Source organism: Cebus imitator, unplaced genomic scaffold (assembly GCF_001604975.1).
Source record: "Cebus imitator isolate Cc_AM_T3 unplaced genomic scaffold, Cebus_imitator-1.0 Scaffold235, whole genome shotgun sequence".
Classification (NCBI taxonomy): domain Eukaryota; kingdom Metazoa; phylum Chordata; class Mammalia; order Primates; family Cebidae; genus Cebus; species Cebus imitator.
Window position 1 is genome coordinate 2220227 of NW_016107550.1, and position 18688 is coordinate 2238914.

The following is an 18688-nucleotide window of genomic DNA, read 5'->3' on the forward strand; positions in this document are numbered from 1 at the left end:
ACAGAGACAAACAGGCCCCTCCTCGCTTTTGCCCTCCGTCCTGCTCACGCGAGACTTGAGCAAGGCGGGGGGCGGGAAGGTAGTTGGAGACACAACAAATATGGCGGCGGCGACTGCGACGGTGACTAAAACGGCGGCGGCGGCGGCGTTGAACAAGGCGGTGGGGTTTATTCGGTGCAGTTGTCAGGAGGTAAGTAGCAGGCTGCCGGCTCCGACGGCGGCGACACGGCGGGACAGGGCGGGTAAGAAGGAGGGGCTGGAGGCGAGAGCTGGGTTCGCGGCGGGCCGGCTGATCCGGCCGGAGACTCAGTTCAGCCGAGGGACGGGCGTGGTCGCTATGCGAGCAGGTGATGGCCCAGGACCTCCCTAGCCGGAGTATGGTGGGTAGCGGCGCCTGTGGCCGCGAGAACCCGGAGGGAGCGGGCTCTCCAGCTGTCGGAGCCGTCGAGCAGGAGCTGGGAGGCTTCGGGGCAGGGATCGCTGCCTGACTCTGACAGGTGGTTGTGCGGGAAGCGTCCCGAGGTTTGCGTCTTCTCGGGGTCCCAGGGGCTGCGAGTCAGCCCGGGTGCGGGTCTCCTGGGTGTTTCGAATCCTGGCGAGCATGACGCGCGGAATCCTGGTTAGGCTGCTGCCCCGACGCCGGTCCCAGGCTGCTCGTTAGGAGAAGGACGTTTAATGTCTTTAATGATCCTGCCAGGATCCGTTTCTACTGCATGGACACCTTTATTTAGGGAGCATGTGAGATTTGGGAAGGGAATTATAGTAAGTAACTATTCAGGTTCATTCGGGGTTTAGATCTCTGGATCAACTGTGTGGAGTACGAGTAGCCAAGCCTAGCATGCTCCATAAGTGATCTGAAGCTAAACGAGTTCTAGCAAACACTAACCACGTGGCCTACATAGAATCCCCTTGATGTGCTGGTCAGAGCCCGAAAGAGGTGTGACAAGCAGGAGAAGAAATAAAGGTGCCTCAAATTGTGTGATCTGAGGAAATTCAGTTTTGAAAGAACTTAACTTATTTAAACAACTTTTTTTTAACGTCTGAGCTAACAATTTTAAAAATTCAATTTAATTTTGATTTATGTCGTGTTTTTAACACAACTAGAGGTTATTATTATTGATGAGCGTTCGTTACAGTGAACTGAAATGTCTGGTGTTATTTTCCCCTAGCAGTCCAGGATGTTTCCCAAGAAAACCTTAACTGTTTTGTGTTGTGATAAAGAGAATAAGAAAGATGGGATTCAGCCCTTATCGGGTGTGCTTTTTTTTTTTTTTTAAGCCCTTTCCCATTTCCCTGTATAGAACTAATGCGTTGTTTTTATGCAACTGTAGCTGTTCAGCAGTACTAAGCTTGACCGTTTTAGAAGCGTACTGTGACAAAATGAAGTTAATAACTTAAATTTAGAAAGACATTAAAAATCTTGCCAAAAACGAATCCACCAATGAAAAAACGGTAGTCACACCAGCACTTTATTTTTTGGTGAGCCAATGGAGCTTCTGCTGAAGTGAAGCTACTGCTTTGTTCTTTGATTATCCGTCAGTTCCTTTTCTTTTCAGCTGATGGTAATAAGATTGGCGTAAGTTATTAGCTGATTCAACCTGTAGATGCTAATTAAATTTTTATCCTAAAGGTTTTGATTTGTGGTATGTGTTTTTTTCTTTTTCTTTTCCTTTTTGTTAATGCAGATCTCTGTATGGCTTTTCAATTTTAGTTGAAATTCTCTCTCCATGGCCTTTTGGAGTCCCTTGCTGTATCTCCAGAGTAAATTTCAATTACTCTACATTTCATCAATGTTGGAGTGGCAAGAAAAAGGAGGAACTGATTTGGGGTGAAGAGGTTAGATTGTATAATTTCTCTTCTGGATTTCTTTCAACATGGTTTTACTTACGTTTTATTTTTATGTTTTGATTTCTGAGAGCCTCATAATTTCCCTTTTTCCTTCAAGAGTTTTCAGAACAAGAGTTCTGAAATCAGGAATTGTGTTCTGTTTTCCAAGGCCCATGTTACTCCATAGAAACCAATCCTTATTTATCAGCCTTCTCTATTTATATGTGTTCTATAGCAGAGTAAATCTCAGTGACCATAATTATTAGGCTATGGAAGTAAACACATCTATTGAACTGTAATCACTTCATGTGTATAGGCCTGCCTAACCCATAAATTATTACATAAGTTAGTTGCTAATACTGTATTCTTCGTTATGGTTAGTAACCCATGAGGAGACTTCTCATGAATGCTAGATGAACGAAACATATCCTGTTCCCTAATCATGTTCTCAAAATTCTCCCACAGTTTATAAAAAAGATAGAAGGAAGATAGGTTAGAGAGCCTCTTCTGGTTGTTTCATAGTTGTGAACGCCTTCTAGTTTGCATCTCAATACCTGTGTTTTAAATAATTAGCTACTGGTTAAGAGGTTGGGGGAGGCGCACGTACATAATTGTGTGTGCACGTATATATGCTTGTATTGGCCAACAACTTCCCATTTATGAGACTGAAAATGAAAGATCAGAGGACTTCATATAAAATCAATCCTTTATCAGAAACCAAGGAGGATCCGAGATTAGCTTAAATTACCTGCTTGAGGTAGAGGTTTTCCTGTCCTTTGGGATATCAAAGCTTAATTTTCATATATCTCTCTTTCTCCTACTGGCTTGCATAGCCTCTGGTTGTTTTCTAAAAGCATTAATTTTAAGCTTTGAATGATAATTTGGGGAAGCTACTGGCATGACAATACTTTAGGTATCCCCTAGCCAGTTTCTATATAGATATGCACCTATACCCCATGACATTCCATACTAAATTCAACTTAACTTTAATCAGAATAATCACAGGAAGGACTTGGGAATTTTGCTATATCATAAGGAATGATCATCATAAAGTATGGGAATATTGTTCTCTTTGGTTGATATTAGATATCTTAGTTCAGGTTGCTATAACGAATTATAGACTGGATGGTTTAAACAAACATTTATTTCTCACAGTTCTGGAGGCTGGGAAATCTTAAGATCAAGGTGCCAGCAGATCAGGTATCTGGTGAGGGCATGCTTTCTGGTTATATCCTCTCATGGCAAAGAGCAGAGAAGAAGCAAGATCTCTGGATCTCTTCTTACCAGGCACTTGTAATCCCATTCGGAGGGCTTCACCTTTATAACCCAGTTTTCTCTCAAAGGCCCCAACTCCAGAAACCATCAACTTAGGGGTTAGAATTTCAACATAGCAGCTTTTAGGGACGTAAACATTCAGTCCGTGACAATACAAGCAGAAAGAGTAGGTCTGAGTTGTAATAACACTACCCAAATCTGTAATAAAACTGGAGAATACTTAAGTATATTTCTTGTTCAGATGACATGATATTACACGTTGAAATTTTGTATGAAGTAAGTCATTTTTTGGCTAACAAAGTATTGAGTTCATGCCCAGTATCAGAAAGATGCCGCTGCAAAAATTATAATTTGTGGATTTTTCTAAAGTATATTTTGTTGCGTTTGCAAAGGTTTTAAAATTTATCAATGCCTTAGAGGCATCTCTGGGTATCAGTAAATTTTTGGAGTGCCTAGATTAAACTTTGAGATCTGAGACTGACGATAATTACGTTAAAGACAGGAAAATGGCTCAGATAGAAAAACCTTTACTTTCTTTCTATAAGAGGAAGTCTTCTGTAGTTGCATTTTTTTTTTTTTTTTTTTTTTTTTTTTTTTTTTTTTTTTTTTTTTTTTTTTTTTTTTTTTTTTTTTTTTTTTTTTTTTAAGTAGAGATGAGGTCTCGCTATGTTGCCTGGACTGGTCTTGAACTCCTGATCTCAGGCAGTCCTCTCACCTTAGCCTCCCAAAGTGTTGGGATTACAGGCATGAGCCGCCATGTCCAGCCTAGTTTCAGAATTATTACTATTTTTCAATTTATTGTGCTTAGAAATACTGACTTGAGATGCAGAAAGCTGAGTTTTGAGCCCAAGACTCTGCTTTAGGCACCTTTCCTTCTTATGGGTCTATAGACAGGGGCTCTGAAGCATCCGTCATGCCCTGTGTATATGGATATAGGGGATAGAGTCCATAGAGGTCAACTAGGTGCAAAAATGCTTAGGGATGAAATGACACCTAATTTTTAAATCATGACAAGATGTTTAAGGCTATAAAGCACACTAATATATTTATAATTCTAATTTAAGAAGAGTTTTTCTTCATGTTTGCAATGTTACAGTGTTATCTTCTCTATTTCATAGGCATTCTTTTTTTTTTTTTAAGTTTATCATGAATTATGGTTGAAAAGCAGCATACAATTTATGGCAGGGAACACAGTGAAGTTTATAATGTGACAATGTGATAATAGCCAAGACTGTCAAAATATGCCAGCCATCTTCTGTAATTAGGCTCATTTGTGTTCTTAAACTTGAGATGCATGTATAAAAATATCATTTTCTTCTGCCTGCTTTCTGGCAGTCTCCTGTGTTTTTCCTGCACTGTCACATGTTGTACTATTGCAATGTTATGCTTTCGAATCAAGATTTGGTAAGGTTTATCTTGCTTCCCGAAGCCTGTCAAAGTATATTCAGACATTTTCCAGTGGAAATGTATCAGTTTTCATGTGAACTGATTGGCAAGAAGTGATGCTGAGTTGCAATGTAAATACTGGGATTTCTTTCTTAATTATAGCTTTTATAATTAGAACACAGACAATCTATAGGGCAGCTTTTACAAATTAAAAAAAATATATTTTCCTGTATCTTATTCTTGGTAGTCTTTTTTACTGGAATTGACTAGCTCACATTTTCCCACCAAGGAAAAATTTAAAGGACAGATAATCAGTAGAATCAACTGTAGGCACAGAACAAATAGTAACAAAAAGATAAACAGAGAACCAGTTCAAATAAACATGATAAAATGGGGAAAAAAGAACTGAAACAAGTATGTTCAAAAGCCAACAATAATCCTTAAGATTGAGAAGGTTGGGCCAGACTAAAGCAAGTGATTTAAAGAGGTGGCCTATAAGTATAATATGCAGAGATGAGTTTGAGAAATTGTAAAATGATTTGTAAAGTTGCAAATTGGGATTGAGACTAAGGTGGAACATGTTTGTTTCATTGTAACTAAGGAACAAATAGATACTCAGTATATCCTCCAACCAAGCTGATGAACTGATAGAAAAAGGGGAATAACTGAATCAGGGGCAGTGAGAATTTAATCCATGTTATAGCCATTGTTTGTTTGTTTGTTTGTTTGTTTTTTGTTTTGTTTTTTTTGCTGCAGAAATAATTATTAGAAAAACAGCTACCATTTTCTGATAGCCTACCATATGTGATACATGTCACAGTATACTTTATGTATACTTACCTATAAAACTTAAGATAGTACTGCAAGTTGGATTATGATTCCATTTTACAAAATAGGAAGCTAAGGCTGAGAGAGGTCCCTATTCATAGTCTTAAAGCTAGAGTAGGTTTGACCTAATACCAATATATAGTTGTCCCTCTGTATCCAGTAGGTACTGGTTCCAGGACCCCCTGTAGATACCAAAATTTGTGGGTGCTCCAATCCTTTATATAAAATGGTGTAGTATTTGCATATAACCCACAATCTCATCTTTTTGTATACTTTAAACTCTAGACTCTTTATAATACTTAATACAATGTAAATGCTATGTAAATAGTTATACTGTATTGGTTAGGGACATATGACCCCCCTCCCCCAAAAAGTGTGGGAAACTCCATCTCTACTAAAAATACAAAAAAATCAGCCGGGTGTGGTGGCAGGCACCTACTCTGGAGGCAGAGGCAGGAGAATCGCTTGAACCCAGAAGGCGGAGGTTGTGGTGAGCTGAGATCGCATCATTGCACTCCAGCCTGGGCAAAAAGAGTGGAACTCCGTCTCAGAAAAAAAGAAAAAAGGAAGAAGTCTGTACACGTTCAATATAGATGCAACTATCCATTTTTTTCAAATGATTTTGTTTTGCAGTTGGTTGACTCGACGGATAACAGAACCTGTGGATATAGAGAGCTGACTGTATTCTATTTATCCAGAGGATAGATTTTCAGTAGCCTCAACTTTGTAGACAATTTTCTAAAAAATAGAGTTTTCTACCTGAAAAGAAGTAGTAATAATAATAAGTTTTAAAAGCCCCCTGGGTAGCTTCTAAGGGAGGAAAGGAATGATTCACAAGTATTGCATTAAGAAAAGTGAGAATTCAGTTACCTCTAAGTCATTATTTGGCTAAATGTGTTTGGAATAAAGAACAGACTAGATGTGAAGAGATAAGGAGACAAGAAGTATGAAAATAAGATATATCAGTCTGAAGCCAGGAAACAGGGAAAACAACAGCCCTGTGTTACTAATTGAGTGGTTGTAAAGTATAATAATTCATATTAGTGGTATGTCAAAGGTTGGTCTATTTCCAGTAGATTTCTAGTTAAGTCAGAGAAGAAGTTTTGATTCTTAAAAAGTTGGTCATATTTTTGTAACTTGGAAAATCTGCTTTTGTGGAACCTCCCCCAATTCCTCAACCCTGCAGCTCTACCAATTAAAAACTTAGGCTGAAAAGGACCAATAACAGTCTATTATTGAAGAAGATAAACAAAGCTGGGGGACTTAAATTACTGTGATAGCAAGACTTATTATTAAGACTGTCTGGTGTAGCTGCAAGGACAGTGGAGCAGAATAGAGAATCCAGAAGCAGAGCCACATACGTGTAACCACTTGACTTAAAAAGGTGACATTGGAGCTTAGTAGAGAAAGACTGATCTGTTAGGTACACATTGCTGGGACAGTTGGATATCTCTTTGGGAAACAGTATGCTTTGACTCTTACTTCATACCATACACAAAACTCAAGTCCAGATAAAAATATGAAAGGTTAAAAAAAAACATTTAGAAAAAAGTATAGAACATCTTCAAGTAAGATATAGGCAAGGATTTCTTAACTAGGACACAAACAACTCTAAAGGATAAAAATGAGTAAACTGTATTAAGAGCTTCTGCTCATCAGAAATTAAAGTGAAAAGGCAACCACAGTAGGGGAAGATACTTAAGATACACTATCCTAATAAAGGACTCATATTATAAAGCATTTTTACATACTAGAAAAAGACAACACAATAAAAAAAAATAAAAGGTATGAGCAGACATTATACAACAAAGGGTATCTAAGTGGCTAATTAGCATATATTAAAAAGTTTACATCTTCATTAGTCATCAAGGAATGTAAATTAAAACTAATGTGATAACCACCACACACCTACCAGAATGGCTAAAATGAAAAAGGCAAACAGTGCCCAAGTATTGTCAAGGATGTGGAGCAGCAGAACTCATTTATTGCTAGTGGAAATGTAAATTGCTCTAATCACTTTGAAAATCTATTTGGCATTATCTAAAATTGAATATATGCAGGCCTTTGACCCAGCAATTTCACTCCTGTACAACCAACAGAAATATGTACGTAATCAAAAATCATGTAGTGATAGGTCCATAGAAACTTTATTCACAACAACCAATTATGGGAAATTACCCAAATGACCTATAAACAGTATAAGAGATAAATTAGTTGTGGCATGGTCATACAACAGACTCCAGCAGTAAAAATGAGCCAACTTCAGTTGCATGCAACAATATGGATGAATCTTACAATTATAATGCTGAGTGACAGAAGCCAGACAAAGGTTCATAGTGTATGATTCCATTTAAATAAAGTTAAGGAACAGAATTCACAGAGTGAGAAGTCAGAACAGTTGTAACCCCTCCTAGGGCAGAGGATCCTAACATTGGAAGGGTACACGAGGTGGGCTTCTAGGATGCTGGCAGCAGTCTATTTCTTGATTGTGGTGCTGATTTTGCGGATGTGTTCATTTTGTGACAATTCACTGAGCTCTGCCCTTATGATTTATGTGCTTATCTGTATATGCACAAGACTTGGAGAATAAGTTAAGCATATATGCTGAAGGTAATTTTTTAGATACCAACCACTGACTGGAAGCTTTTTTGGATGGAAAATTATTCATTAAATAGTTTGATTTTAGAAAAAAGATTTTATCATAAGGATATTTACCAGAGAATCACACTTATTTGCATAAAAATTGTTTTTACTGGAAGAAAAGATCTTTTGTGTCCCAAGTGCTAGACTTCCTCAGCTTATTCTTACTAGAAAACTTTGGCCATTTTATTTGGGAATTTGGGCCATAAACCTATGTGAAGACCAGCTTTTGATTGCAGAACCCACAAGAGACTTTCTCTACACTAGTGTCAGGGATTTTCTTTTTCTTTTTTTTCTTCCTAGTCTTGGAGTGGATAGGATGATTAAGTAGTAGAGGTGGTGATTTGGATATTTCTAGAACTGGGGTTGGGAAGCTAAGTCCTATAGGTCAAATCTGGCTCAATGCCTGTTTTTATAAAGTCTTATTGGAATATAGTCACACCCATTTGTTTACATATTGTCTATGGCTGCCTGTTGTATGTGGCTGCTTACAGTTGACACAGTTGACTAATTGAAGCAAAGATGAGCATGGCTTGCAAAGCCTAAAAAATTTACTATCTGGCCCATCATAAAAACTTTGCAACCCCTAGTTCTAGACCACTTATTTCTAGACTACTCATTCATGTGAACACGAGGTCTAAGAGCCTTTGCTGGTAGTCACTAGCTGCATGAAGCTATTTCTATTTAAATTAATAAAACTGAAAACTCAAGTCATTTGTATTAGCCAAATTTCAGGTGTCCCAGTAGCTATATGTGGCTAGTAGCAACTGTGTAGGACAGCACAGATAAGAAACGTGTCCATCATCCAGAAAATAGTCTCATTCTGTCTCCCAGGATGGAGTGCAGTGGTGCGATCACAGCTCACTGCAACCTTGACCACTCAGACCCAAGCGATTCTCTTACCTCAGCCTCCTGCGTTGCTGGAACCATGGGCATGTGCCATCACACCCAGCTAATTAAAAATACATTTTTTTTGTAGAGACACGGTCTTCCTATGTTGGTCTCCAGCCTGTTTGGCTTCTTTATTGTCGTCTTCATCGATAAGCCCTGCTTGTTTTAGTTCTTTAATCTGAACTTGTTTTCTGTTTTTTCTGCCTTTGAAATTTCTTCCTATCCTCTATGACTAAGTTTGAACCCCAATTTATATTTAACTATTAAATATATTGACTTTTTTACCATTTTGTGTATATCTTCTTTAGTTCAACAGGAAGATTATAAGATACTGAAAGGCAGGCACTGTGTTTTTTCTTGCTTTGTATAGTGTTTTGCACAAAATAGTTTTTGTCATTTGTTTACTATGTACTAGATCTCCCTAAATAGTGTAAAATTATTTCAGTTTTTTTTTCTAGGTATAACAAACTGTAAACATTAAAAGAGCAAAGATGGGTGAAAAAAAACCAGAGCCTTTGGACTTCGTGAAAGATTTTCAGGAATACCTGACTCAGCAGACCCATCATGTGAACATGATTTCTGGATCAGTTAGTGGGGACAAAGAAGCAGAGGCTCTTCAGGGAGGTAGACTCATTTTAATACTACTAAATAATTCACTTTTTATGCACGTGCTATGATTGTGTGTAGCTATTACTGTGAAGACCACTGAACATTAATGCGAATCATTCTGTTTTTTCTAGAAAGATACAGGGCATTTTTTCCCTTTCTTTAAACATAATAGACTTTTGCTGGAGAGTGCTTAACATGGTTTGGAGATGCATTATGGCCTTGTTGGAAGGTTAGGGGTTCCAAATACCTTTCCTGTTCTCCAGTTTTTATGAGCTGACAGTAGACATAAGGAACACAAAGGGAACTGGAACATCAGATTCACTATACAAACCATTAGGCCATCAGGAAATCTGGATTCCACCTGAGACCAAAATAGGGGTTTCAGTTTCTTCTCTCTTAAAATGAAGAAAGGGCTGACCATGTTTACCTATCCAAGAAGAGGAATGAAAATAGAGAAAGTGATGACCTCCTTGAGCCTACTAGAGGTAAATTTCATCTGATTTGCTTGCCACAAAAAAACTGGAATTTATTCCTAACATAGCACAGAGATCAGCAAACTGTAGCCTGTGGGCCCCATCTGGACTGCTGTTTTTGTATGGCTTGTAAGCTAAGAATGGTTATTACATTTAAAGATGGTTTTCAAAGTGTCAAAAAAAGAATAATGTCATGATATATGAAAATTCTGTGAAGTTCAAACGAGTACATATAAATTTAATTAAAACATGGATATGCTCATTTGTTTACATATTTTCTATAGCTGTTTTTGTTTTGCTAAAACAGCAGAGTTGAGTAGTTGTGTTAGGTACCATATGGCCCACAAAGCCTGAAGTATTTACTATCTCATACCTATAGAAAAATTTTGCTGACCCCTGAGCTACATAGTCTGGGTAGGGCCTTATAATCCAGGGACTGGCAGCAGGGACCAGGCATCACCTGGGAGCTTGTTAGAAATACAAAACACCAGACACTACCCCAGATCTGCTGAATTATAATGTGTGTTATTTTCATAAGATCCCCCAAGTAATTCATAAACACATTAAAATGTGATAGTCACTGGTTTGGGAAAACAGTGGGAGAGAGGAAGATACTGAGCCTTGTCCCTTTAATGCCGTGTAGCCCTCTGGGATACTGGACTTGTCTTAACCAGCAGAATCACTTCTAGTGAGGAGTGAGGAACCGGTGGAGCAGGGGGCTTGAATTGTGCATGCCCACTGTTACCTCCTGAGATAGAGTAGAAGACCTTTTCCCATGAAGCTGTAGGAATGGAAGTTTCCCTCCTAATGCACAGATTCCCAAACAGAATTCAAGAGACCAGGGTTGTAGTCCCAGTCATTTGCTGATTTTCCTGATTATGAGCACCTGCCTCTTCAGCTGCTTTGTATAAAAAAGTAGTTAGATGAGATCAAAAGCAAACAGCCAAACAAACATCTTTTAGCTCTGAGATTGTTAAAACCCTAACCTTCAGAGGTATCGGGGACGGTACTTTCCTTTATGTGCTTTATTAGAATTTTGAGATCCTAAATGGAATAGAGATCTAGAACACATGTATAAACAGTGGGGTGTGGAAAACTTAACTGCTTCAGACTAAAAAGAGGGTTTTGGAGATTCTTTGCCAGTTACAGTTGTAGAAATGGCTAGGGTGCTGAACACCTGTGTGTAACTGTGCCATCACTCTCCAGTGAATCTCTTCATTCCCCTTCCTCCTCACCTGTTCTCTTCTTCAAAAATATGTGAAGAACTAATACAATGTATGTGTAAGTAATGTAATTTTTTTTTCTTTTCTTTTTTTTTTTTTTGAGACAGAGTCTTGCTCTGTCGCCTAGGCTGGAGTGCAGCGGTGCAATCTTGGCTCACTGCAACCTCTGCCTCCTGGGTTCCAACAATTCTCATGCCTCAGCCTCCTGAGTAGCTGGGACTACAGGTGCACATCGCCATGCCCAGCTAACTTTTTTTTTTTTTTTTTTTAAGTAGAGATGGGGTTTTGCCATGTTGGCCAGGCTGGTTTTTAATTCCTGGCCTTAAGCTATACCCCCAGCTTTGCCTCTCAGAGTGCTGGGATTACAGGGGTGAGTCACGGCACCTGGCCTTGTATAAGTAATTTTGAGATCCGCCCCCATAAAAAATTCTCAGAATACAGAATGTATTACTGTGTTTGTATAAAATTGGCCTCAGTTAAGAAAGTCTGTTAAAAAATGGATTTAACTTTTGTGGGAAGTGAACTGTCAATTTATAAGATTTTCAACCACTTAAAATTGAAATGCTAAATTGAGTTGATTCAGAGATGCATACTTTCTTTTGCTCTGCTTTGTTTATAGCTGGAACAGATGGTGATCAAAATGGACTTGATCATCCATCTGTTGAAGTTTCCCTGGATGAAAACTCAGGAATGTTAGTAGACGGGTTTGAAAGGACATTTGATGGGAAGCTCAAGTGTCGGTACTGCAACTATGCCAGTAAAGGAACAGCCCGGCTTATTGAACACATCAGAATCCACACAGGTAATGGAAAGACAGCTGGAAAAGGCATTTCTGTGAGGGCAGGAGAGGGGCCAAGGAAGGAAGGTTGGTTTGTCATAGAAGTAGTTTTAATATTCAAAAATGTTTATGTAAAGTTTGAATAAATAGGGAAGTTACTCCATTTTTACAAAGCAACAGCATGACAACATACAAACAGCTTAGAAGTGCAGCCCTTTGTAGAGCCTCTTCTTCCTTAGCCATGTTTCTTTTGTGATCCAAATAATCTCTCAGCATCTGTCTGCTTCTCAGATTGGGAAGGTTAATGCTAAAGCACTGTGATGTGATAAAATGTTTCAATCTTTATCCAATTACATTTCAGTTGCAGAAAGGGGAAAAGTTTCAGAAAGTATACAGTTGCTAATCCCAGATCTCACTTAAGCTGTCCCTTCTGAGAAACTTTCCCAACTGCATCTGCCCCTGCCCAAGACCAGGTCACATGTCCTTCCTGTGTGCTTCATAGCATCCTGTGCTCATTCACCACATCACCGTGGCCTGAGAGCCTCTTGAGGGCAGGGATTGTGACAGGACCATCTTTGTACCTCCAGAGCCTAGGGGGGCATCTGACACTTACTTATTAGATTAATGACTCTAAATCTCATATTCCAAATGTTTCTTTCACATAATTGGGCCGTCTTCAGTTAACAGCATTCACTATAATTGTTCCTTTTGGCAGCTGAAGAGTAGGAAGATGGAGAAGCACTAGCAATTTTGAAGGGATACTTTGCATAACTCAGACTAGCAAGCCCATTTCAATTCTGAGCTTTCGTATAAGGACTTTTCACAAAGCTTTTTTTGTATTTTTTTTTTCCTGTGAGGAAAGGGTATGTGTATGTGTATATGTGTGTGAATATGAGTGTTTGTTTATAAATGTATACATGAACATATAACTCTGAGACATACTTTTGATAAACTCATTATGTAAAACTGTTACTAGAATATTTTTTTATTACCAAAAACCAGAATATTACTAGAACATTTCAATTGTGCTGTTTATTCTCTCTAAATGCATTCGAAGCCATAACAGTTTTTATACTGTATTGACTAATACAATGTTAGTGCGTATCTCAAGTTGTTGCTGATGAGTTATTAAGCTTTGTTTTTGTTTGTGAGTTTCTTTACAAATTTTAAGACTCTCATATGCTATGCAAATACGAATTTCTGAAAGCATTTTCTTTTTGATCAATGTCCAAATCCAATGAATGGACAAGTGAAACTTTCCATAAATGAACTATTCTTATAGTTTCTCCATCATTTTTCTTTTGAAACAGGTGAAAAACCTCATCGATGTCACCTTTGTCCATTTGCATCTGCTTATGAGCGTCATCTGGAAGCCCATATGCGTTCTCATACTGGAGAAAAACCATACAAATGTGAATTATGTTCCTTCCGCTGCAGTGATCGAAGTAACCTGTCCCATCATCGAAGGCGCAAGCATAAAATGGTACCAATTAAAGGTACTAGGTCTTCCTTAAGCAGCAAGAAAATGTGGGGGGTTTTACAGAAGAAAACAAGCAATCTGGGCTATAGCAGAAGAGCACTAATCAACTTAAGTCCACCTTCCATGGTGGTTCAGAAACCAGACTACCTTAACGATTTTACCCACGAAATCCCAAATATCCAGACTGACTCCTATGAAAGTATGGCAAAAACCACACCAACTGGTGGCCTTCCAAGGGACCCCCAAGAACTCATGGTTGATAACCCTTTGAATCAGCTTTCAACGTTAGCAGGGCAGTTGTCCAGTTTGCCACCTGAAAACCAAAACCCTGCGTCCCCTGATGTAGTTCCCTGCCCTGATGAAAAACCTTTCATGATTCAGCAGCCCTCTACCCAAGCAGTAGTTTCTGCTGTATCAGCAAGTATTCCTCAGAGCTCCTCTCCCACAAGCCCAGAACCTCGGCCGTCCCATAGTCAAAGGAACTATAGTCCAGTGGCAGGTCCCAGCAGTGAGCCAAGTGCTCACACAAGCACTCCCAGCATAGGGAACAGCCAGCCCAGCACCCCAGCACCAGCCCTGCCGGTCCAGGACCCTCAGCTACTGCACCACTGCCAGCACTGTGATATGTACTTTGCAGACAACATCCTTTACACTATTCATATGGGATGTCATGGGTATGAAAATCCTTTTCAGTGTAATATATGTGGATGCAAATGTAAAAACAAATATGATTTTGCCTGTCATTTTGCAAGAGGGCAGCATAACCAACACTGATTCAAAATAGTCATATTTTACTTAGTTTTGCTGTTTTGTGGTTTTGTTTTTCGTTTTTGTTTTTGTCATCTCCTAATAAGGTGTCTGCTAATTTAAGGTTGATACATTATAGAATATAAATTTGACAGTAGAATAAAATATTTTTTTTCATAAAAATCTGGTCAGGGTCATTTATATATTAGAATAGTTAGACACATTGGTGTCTCTATTTTCCTTTCCTTTAGACATTGGAGAATTGGAGTGCAGTCATACTCTTACAGGGTGTTCATTTGAATTTCTCACATTTATGTAAAACTTCAAGGCTTATCCATACTTTTGATGTTTCAATATACCTTGAACTACATGTTATTTCTGCCGTATTTCAAAATGATAGAATAAATTACTTTTTTTTTAACAGAATTTATTACTACTCATTTCAGTGTTTAGTAGAGAAATTGCCTTAAAAATTGCTGTTAATTGAAATACTATTTAGTTCACATTTCTTAAGTTGAATCAGTATTTTCATTTCAACTGATAATAGTAAAGCTATTCCAGTGTAGTAAATTTTTCTTTTTTCCACAAGGGGAAATGTAAAACAGTTAAGACTTGAAATTGAAAACTGTTTTAATATTTAAAATAACTTGTTTATTCAATGTCTAAACATATTTCAGTTTTCCATTGTATCTTTATTTTCACAGGTAAATACACTAGAGTGCTAGATAGCTTTTCCCCCCTCAGTTTAACTTTAAATCCTTCATTCTGACATTATTACTGTTAGTAAGGTTGATAACTCTAATGAGAATATCTTATTCTTCCTATTCCTTTGATGACCAAAGAGGTAAAGTGGAAGTCATCCTTATTATTAAAATGCAGTCCTCCAAACAAATTTCGGAAGATTCCTTTTTCTTCCTTCAATCAATTTATTGCCCATAATTTCCAAGAAAACGTGGGTATAGAAACACATGAGAAAATGTGATAGCAAAGTCATATTTACAAAAATGAGAACATGTCCAAAATGGATTCTTGTCTCCTCTTCAGAATTAGCCATTTAAAATATTTTCTGTGAATGCAAATTGTAATTCTTATTTGCAGTTTTACCAGTCTTCGTGTACAGTGACAAAACTCTGTAGAATCTACATCGTCGCCTTAGTGAGAAAGGATAAAAAGGTGTGGAAATGAATATAAAATGCATCTAAACATGACACTGAATTTGTTTATAAAAATAAGACAATAAATATAGAGTAATTCATTTTGAATAGGAGGCTGTTGTTTTTATATTGTGTAATAACTCAGTACTCTGAAGAGAGCTTGGTCAAACAATAAAATACATTGTTACTAACTTGGTTTCTGTGTACTTTGCAAAAATTCTATTTTTAATTTTGTTCATATGTTGAATGTACTCCTAATTGGCATCTTAAAGAGAATATTAAGCATCTATTAACCAAAAGGACCTCTACTCTTATAATAAATGAAAGGGAAATATTGGTGGTACGTACCCACAGAAACCCTAAGTGCCAAGTTAATGGATCCTCTGCCTTCCCTTTCAAGTGCTAGAAAGCCACTGTAATGAGTTCTTGCAGTTTAGCCTCCAATCTAAGCTACTGCATTGTTTAAAGAGCAGCCTCAAGGACAGTTTCTCCAAACCATAATTCTCTTTGTCAAATCTTGTACTTCAAAATTCTACAATTCTGTTTCACTGTTGCTTAAATCACTTACTGCTCAGAGCCATTTTACTGCAGCAGTTTCCAAGTGCTTAACTTGGCTTTAGTATTTATCAGTTGCCAGAAAGAAACAGGTCATTTGGAAGCTTTCATGTTTTTTTTTTCCCCTGATTTTATTCTTTAGATAAAAACAGTACCCCAAAATGGAAAATGAAAATTGTTATGAAGCAAAGAGAAAGAACTCCTTTGTTAAAACCAGCTCATTAACTCTGTATTCTCAAATGCATTTTTTTCTAACAACTAAATATGGATGTTTTGAAGGTGCATTTTAATTTAAACATGGAACAGATTTTTTTTAATAATTACAAACTAGAATGTAAAATTATAATTTTGCCTACAACTTAAAGAGCACAGTTGATATCCCAAAGGTGTTGATGCTTAGAAGCTAGTTATTCTAAATGCACTAAAATTTTTGAGGCAAATCTACCTTAGAAGCTTTTTTGGTATTGTATTTTTAAAAATAGATTTTATTTAAATTTCTTGTGAGTTAAATTCTGTATTTGGAAGATGTTCATGTCTTCCCCTCTGTATTGAATATGTTTCTCATTTTTAAGCAAATATTTTATAGAAATGAGTTGTTGGGAAGAGTTTAACATGCACTATTTATAGTACTTTGCCGTTAACAGGCAATGTTCTGAAACTAAATTTATTTTTGTTCAGTGAACATAAGTTTAGATTTTTAAATCTGGTAGATAATTTATCTCCACTAATATTTTTTTAAGAAACTGTGAAGATAACAGGGAATAATTTTATTTCAGATTTTACTAATGTAGTATGTAGCTACAACTTCTTGAAATTCAAGTTAAGGCTAGACTTATACTTTGAAAAAATTCCACTTGGTGTTTCCAGGGCTATTTCATTTTAGAAATAAGTGTTTGCCATTCATCTGCAAAAACTGGACAAGGGGAATATTAGAAAAAATATTCAGAAATAAACCTCATTTTAAGTTCTACAAAATATTTATCAAATGAATGTTATTAACTTTAATTCCCTGCTAAAGACGTTTTCATTAGTCTTAACAGGGTATGTGCTTTCTAGAACTTGTTTTTGTTAACATGTGCTTTGATGTAAAGAACATATTTTGTATGCAAAACATAACCTGCATTATGGTTGTAAAATACACTATATTGTTTAGGGATTCCGGAAAGCAGTTTAATGCTGAAATAACCATATCTAGTATGCAGTTCATATTGTCAATGAAGCTTTGCTTTTGTAATAAATAAAAAAGACTTTCTAATGAACTTGATTTTTCTTCTTTTGGAAAATAGGATTAAATTAGTGTTTTAGTAATTGTCTGCTAGTAAAATGTTAATGAAAGAAATAGATTTTATGGTTATAGTGCTTTGAATTTCTGAAATGTCTTAACCTGAGAAGATCTATCACGAGTTAAAAACCAAAAGAGCTCCATACATCCATAACTTGTCTCCCTCCTAGTTTCCTCTCTTTATTCAAGATCTATTTGACTTGACCCCTGTCCCCCAATCCCTACCCTAAGTGTTCTGGCACATAAGGAAGGCTGCCTCTGTGCTTAATTATCCACATGTCATCTGACAAGTGACTGACTCACTTCAGCATTATTGGCCTAGAAAACCAACTGTAATACAATACTGTGGCTTTAGCAAATTTGTAGAAGGTTACCAAAATGAGACATTTGATTGGCAATTAAGAAATTTTAATGCTTCTTTGAAAAATACTTCTGTACAATATTATCTTTCTCATAATGAAAAAAAGAAATGACATCTGATACATCAGTGGTTTGTTGAAAGCACAGATATTTTTTGTTTCCTTGTTTTAGGTCTTCCAAAAACTCTGCTTTGAGCTTGTTAAGTTCTTCTGCTAGAAGCTTCAATTTGTAAGGAAGCACTCGTTCATCTAAAAAAGATATTCTCAAATTACTGGTGTAAATTAAAGTAATCCGGGGTGTCTAATGACACTAGGAAATTAATTTGATTAAACCAGTCAGATTCTATAAACAATCACAACTGAGTTGGTATAATATATAGACAAAAGGTCATAATGTGATAGTCAAATCATCTGAAACAAGTCAGATTTAACTAACTTGCTAGGAAACGTGAGCAGAAGAGATTAATCTGAAAGGGACTTTTTGTTGTTGCCAAGAAAAATCAAGACAGCTGACTTACTGCCTTCCTGAATTAAGCAGACAGGCAAAAAAGCAGAAACAGAAGATGACAGTTTGGTTTTGAACCTGGTAAATAATGCCTAGAACAGTAGTTGTCCAACATAACTTTCTGCAATGATGGACCTCATCTATATCTGCTGCATTAAATACAGCAGCCACTTAGCCACACATGGGTAGTATTACCGAGAAGCTGAATTTTATTTTTTTGTTAGCTTTATTAGGATATAATTCACATACAATTTACCCATTTAATCTCTATAATACAGTGTTTTTTTTTATATATTTACAGATATGTACAACTATCACCAGTTAATTTTAGAACATTTTCATCCTCTCAAAAATCCATATTCTGATGGCTCACGCCTGTAATCCCGGCACCAAGGGAGGCTGAGGCAGGCGGATCACCTGATGTCAGGCGTTTGAGACCAGACTGGCCAACATGGCAAAACCCCTCCATTACTAAAAATACAAAAATTAGCAGGGCATGGTGGCACATGCTTGTAATCCCAGCTACTCGGTAGGCTGAGGCAGGAAAATTGCTTAAACCTGGGAGGTGAAGTTTGCAGTGAGCCGAGATCGTGCCATTGCACTCCAGGCTGAGCAACAGAACAAGACTCCGTCTCCAAAACAAAAAACCCACATCCTTTAGCTATCATCCTCCTAA

At 37.3% G+C, this 18688-nt stretch overlaps 2 protein-coding genes across 10 annotated transcripts in view; one reads left to right on the top strand and one right to left on the bottom strand.

Annotated features, from left to right (window-relative positions):
• Window positions 1-52: 52 nt before the first annotated feature.
• Window positions 53-17125, top strand: IKZF5 (IKAROS family zinc finger 5). 7 transcript variants are annotated; one of them, XM_037727623.1, is made up of 5 exons: window positions 53-190; window positions 1686-1836; window positions 9293-9471; window positions 11772-11954; window positions 13241-17125. In XM_037727623.1, the coding sequence occupies exons 3-5, from the start codon at window positions 9339-9341 to the stop codon at window positions 14182-14184; spliced, it is 1260 nt and encodes a 419-aa protein (XP_037583551.1). In that variant the 5' UTR covers window positions 53-190; window positions 1686-1836; window positions 9293-9338; the 3' UTR covers window positions 14185-17125. The 7 variants fall into 7 exon arrangements, with proteins under 7 accessions (XP_037583551.1, XP_037583552.1, XP_037583553.1 ...); XM_037727624.1 differs by having other exon boundaries at window positions 9306-9471; XM_037727625.1 differs by having other exon boundaries at window positions 1712-1836; window positions 9306-9471.
• Window positions 17126-17534: 409 nt separating this feature from the next.
• PSTK (phosphoseryl-tRNA kinase) overlaps window positions 17535-18688 on the bottom strand; it is a 36900-nt gene continuing 35746 nt past the window's right edge. For all 3 annotated transcript variants that reach the window (XM_037727628.1, XM_017497888.2, XM_017497889.2), the window contains exon 6: window positions 17535-17756. In XM_037727628.1, coding sequence (XP_037583556.1) covers window positions 17557-17756 — 200 coding nt within the window. In that variant the 3' untranslated portion in view covers window positions 17535-17556. The remainder of the gene's footprint in view (window positions 17757-18688) is intronic.

Excerpts from the sequence above, each read along its gene's own strand:
- IKZF5 (XM_037727623.1), top strand. The coding sequence starts at position 9,339 with ATGGGTGAAAAAAAACCAGAGCCTTTGGACTTCGTGAAAGATTTTCAG. Across the intron at positions 9,472-11,771 it reads AGCAGAGGCTCTTCAGGGAG|CTGGAACAGATGGTGATCAA; the intron begins GTAGACTCATTT and ends CTTTGTTTATAG. Across the intron at positions 11,955-13,240 it reads ACACATCAGAATCCACACAG|GTGAAAAACCTCATCGATGT; the intron begins GTAATGGAAAGA and ends CTTTTGAAACAG.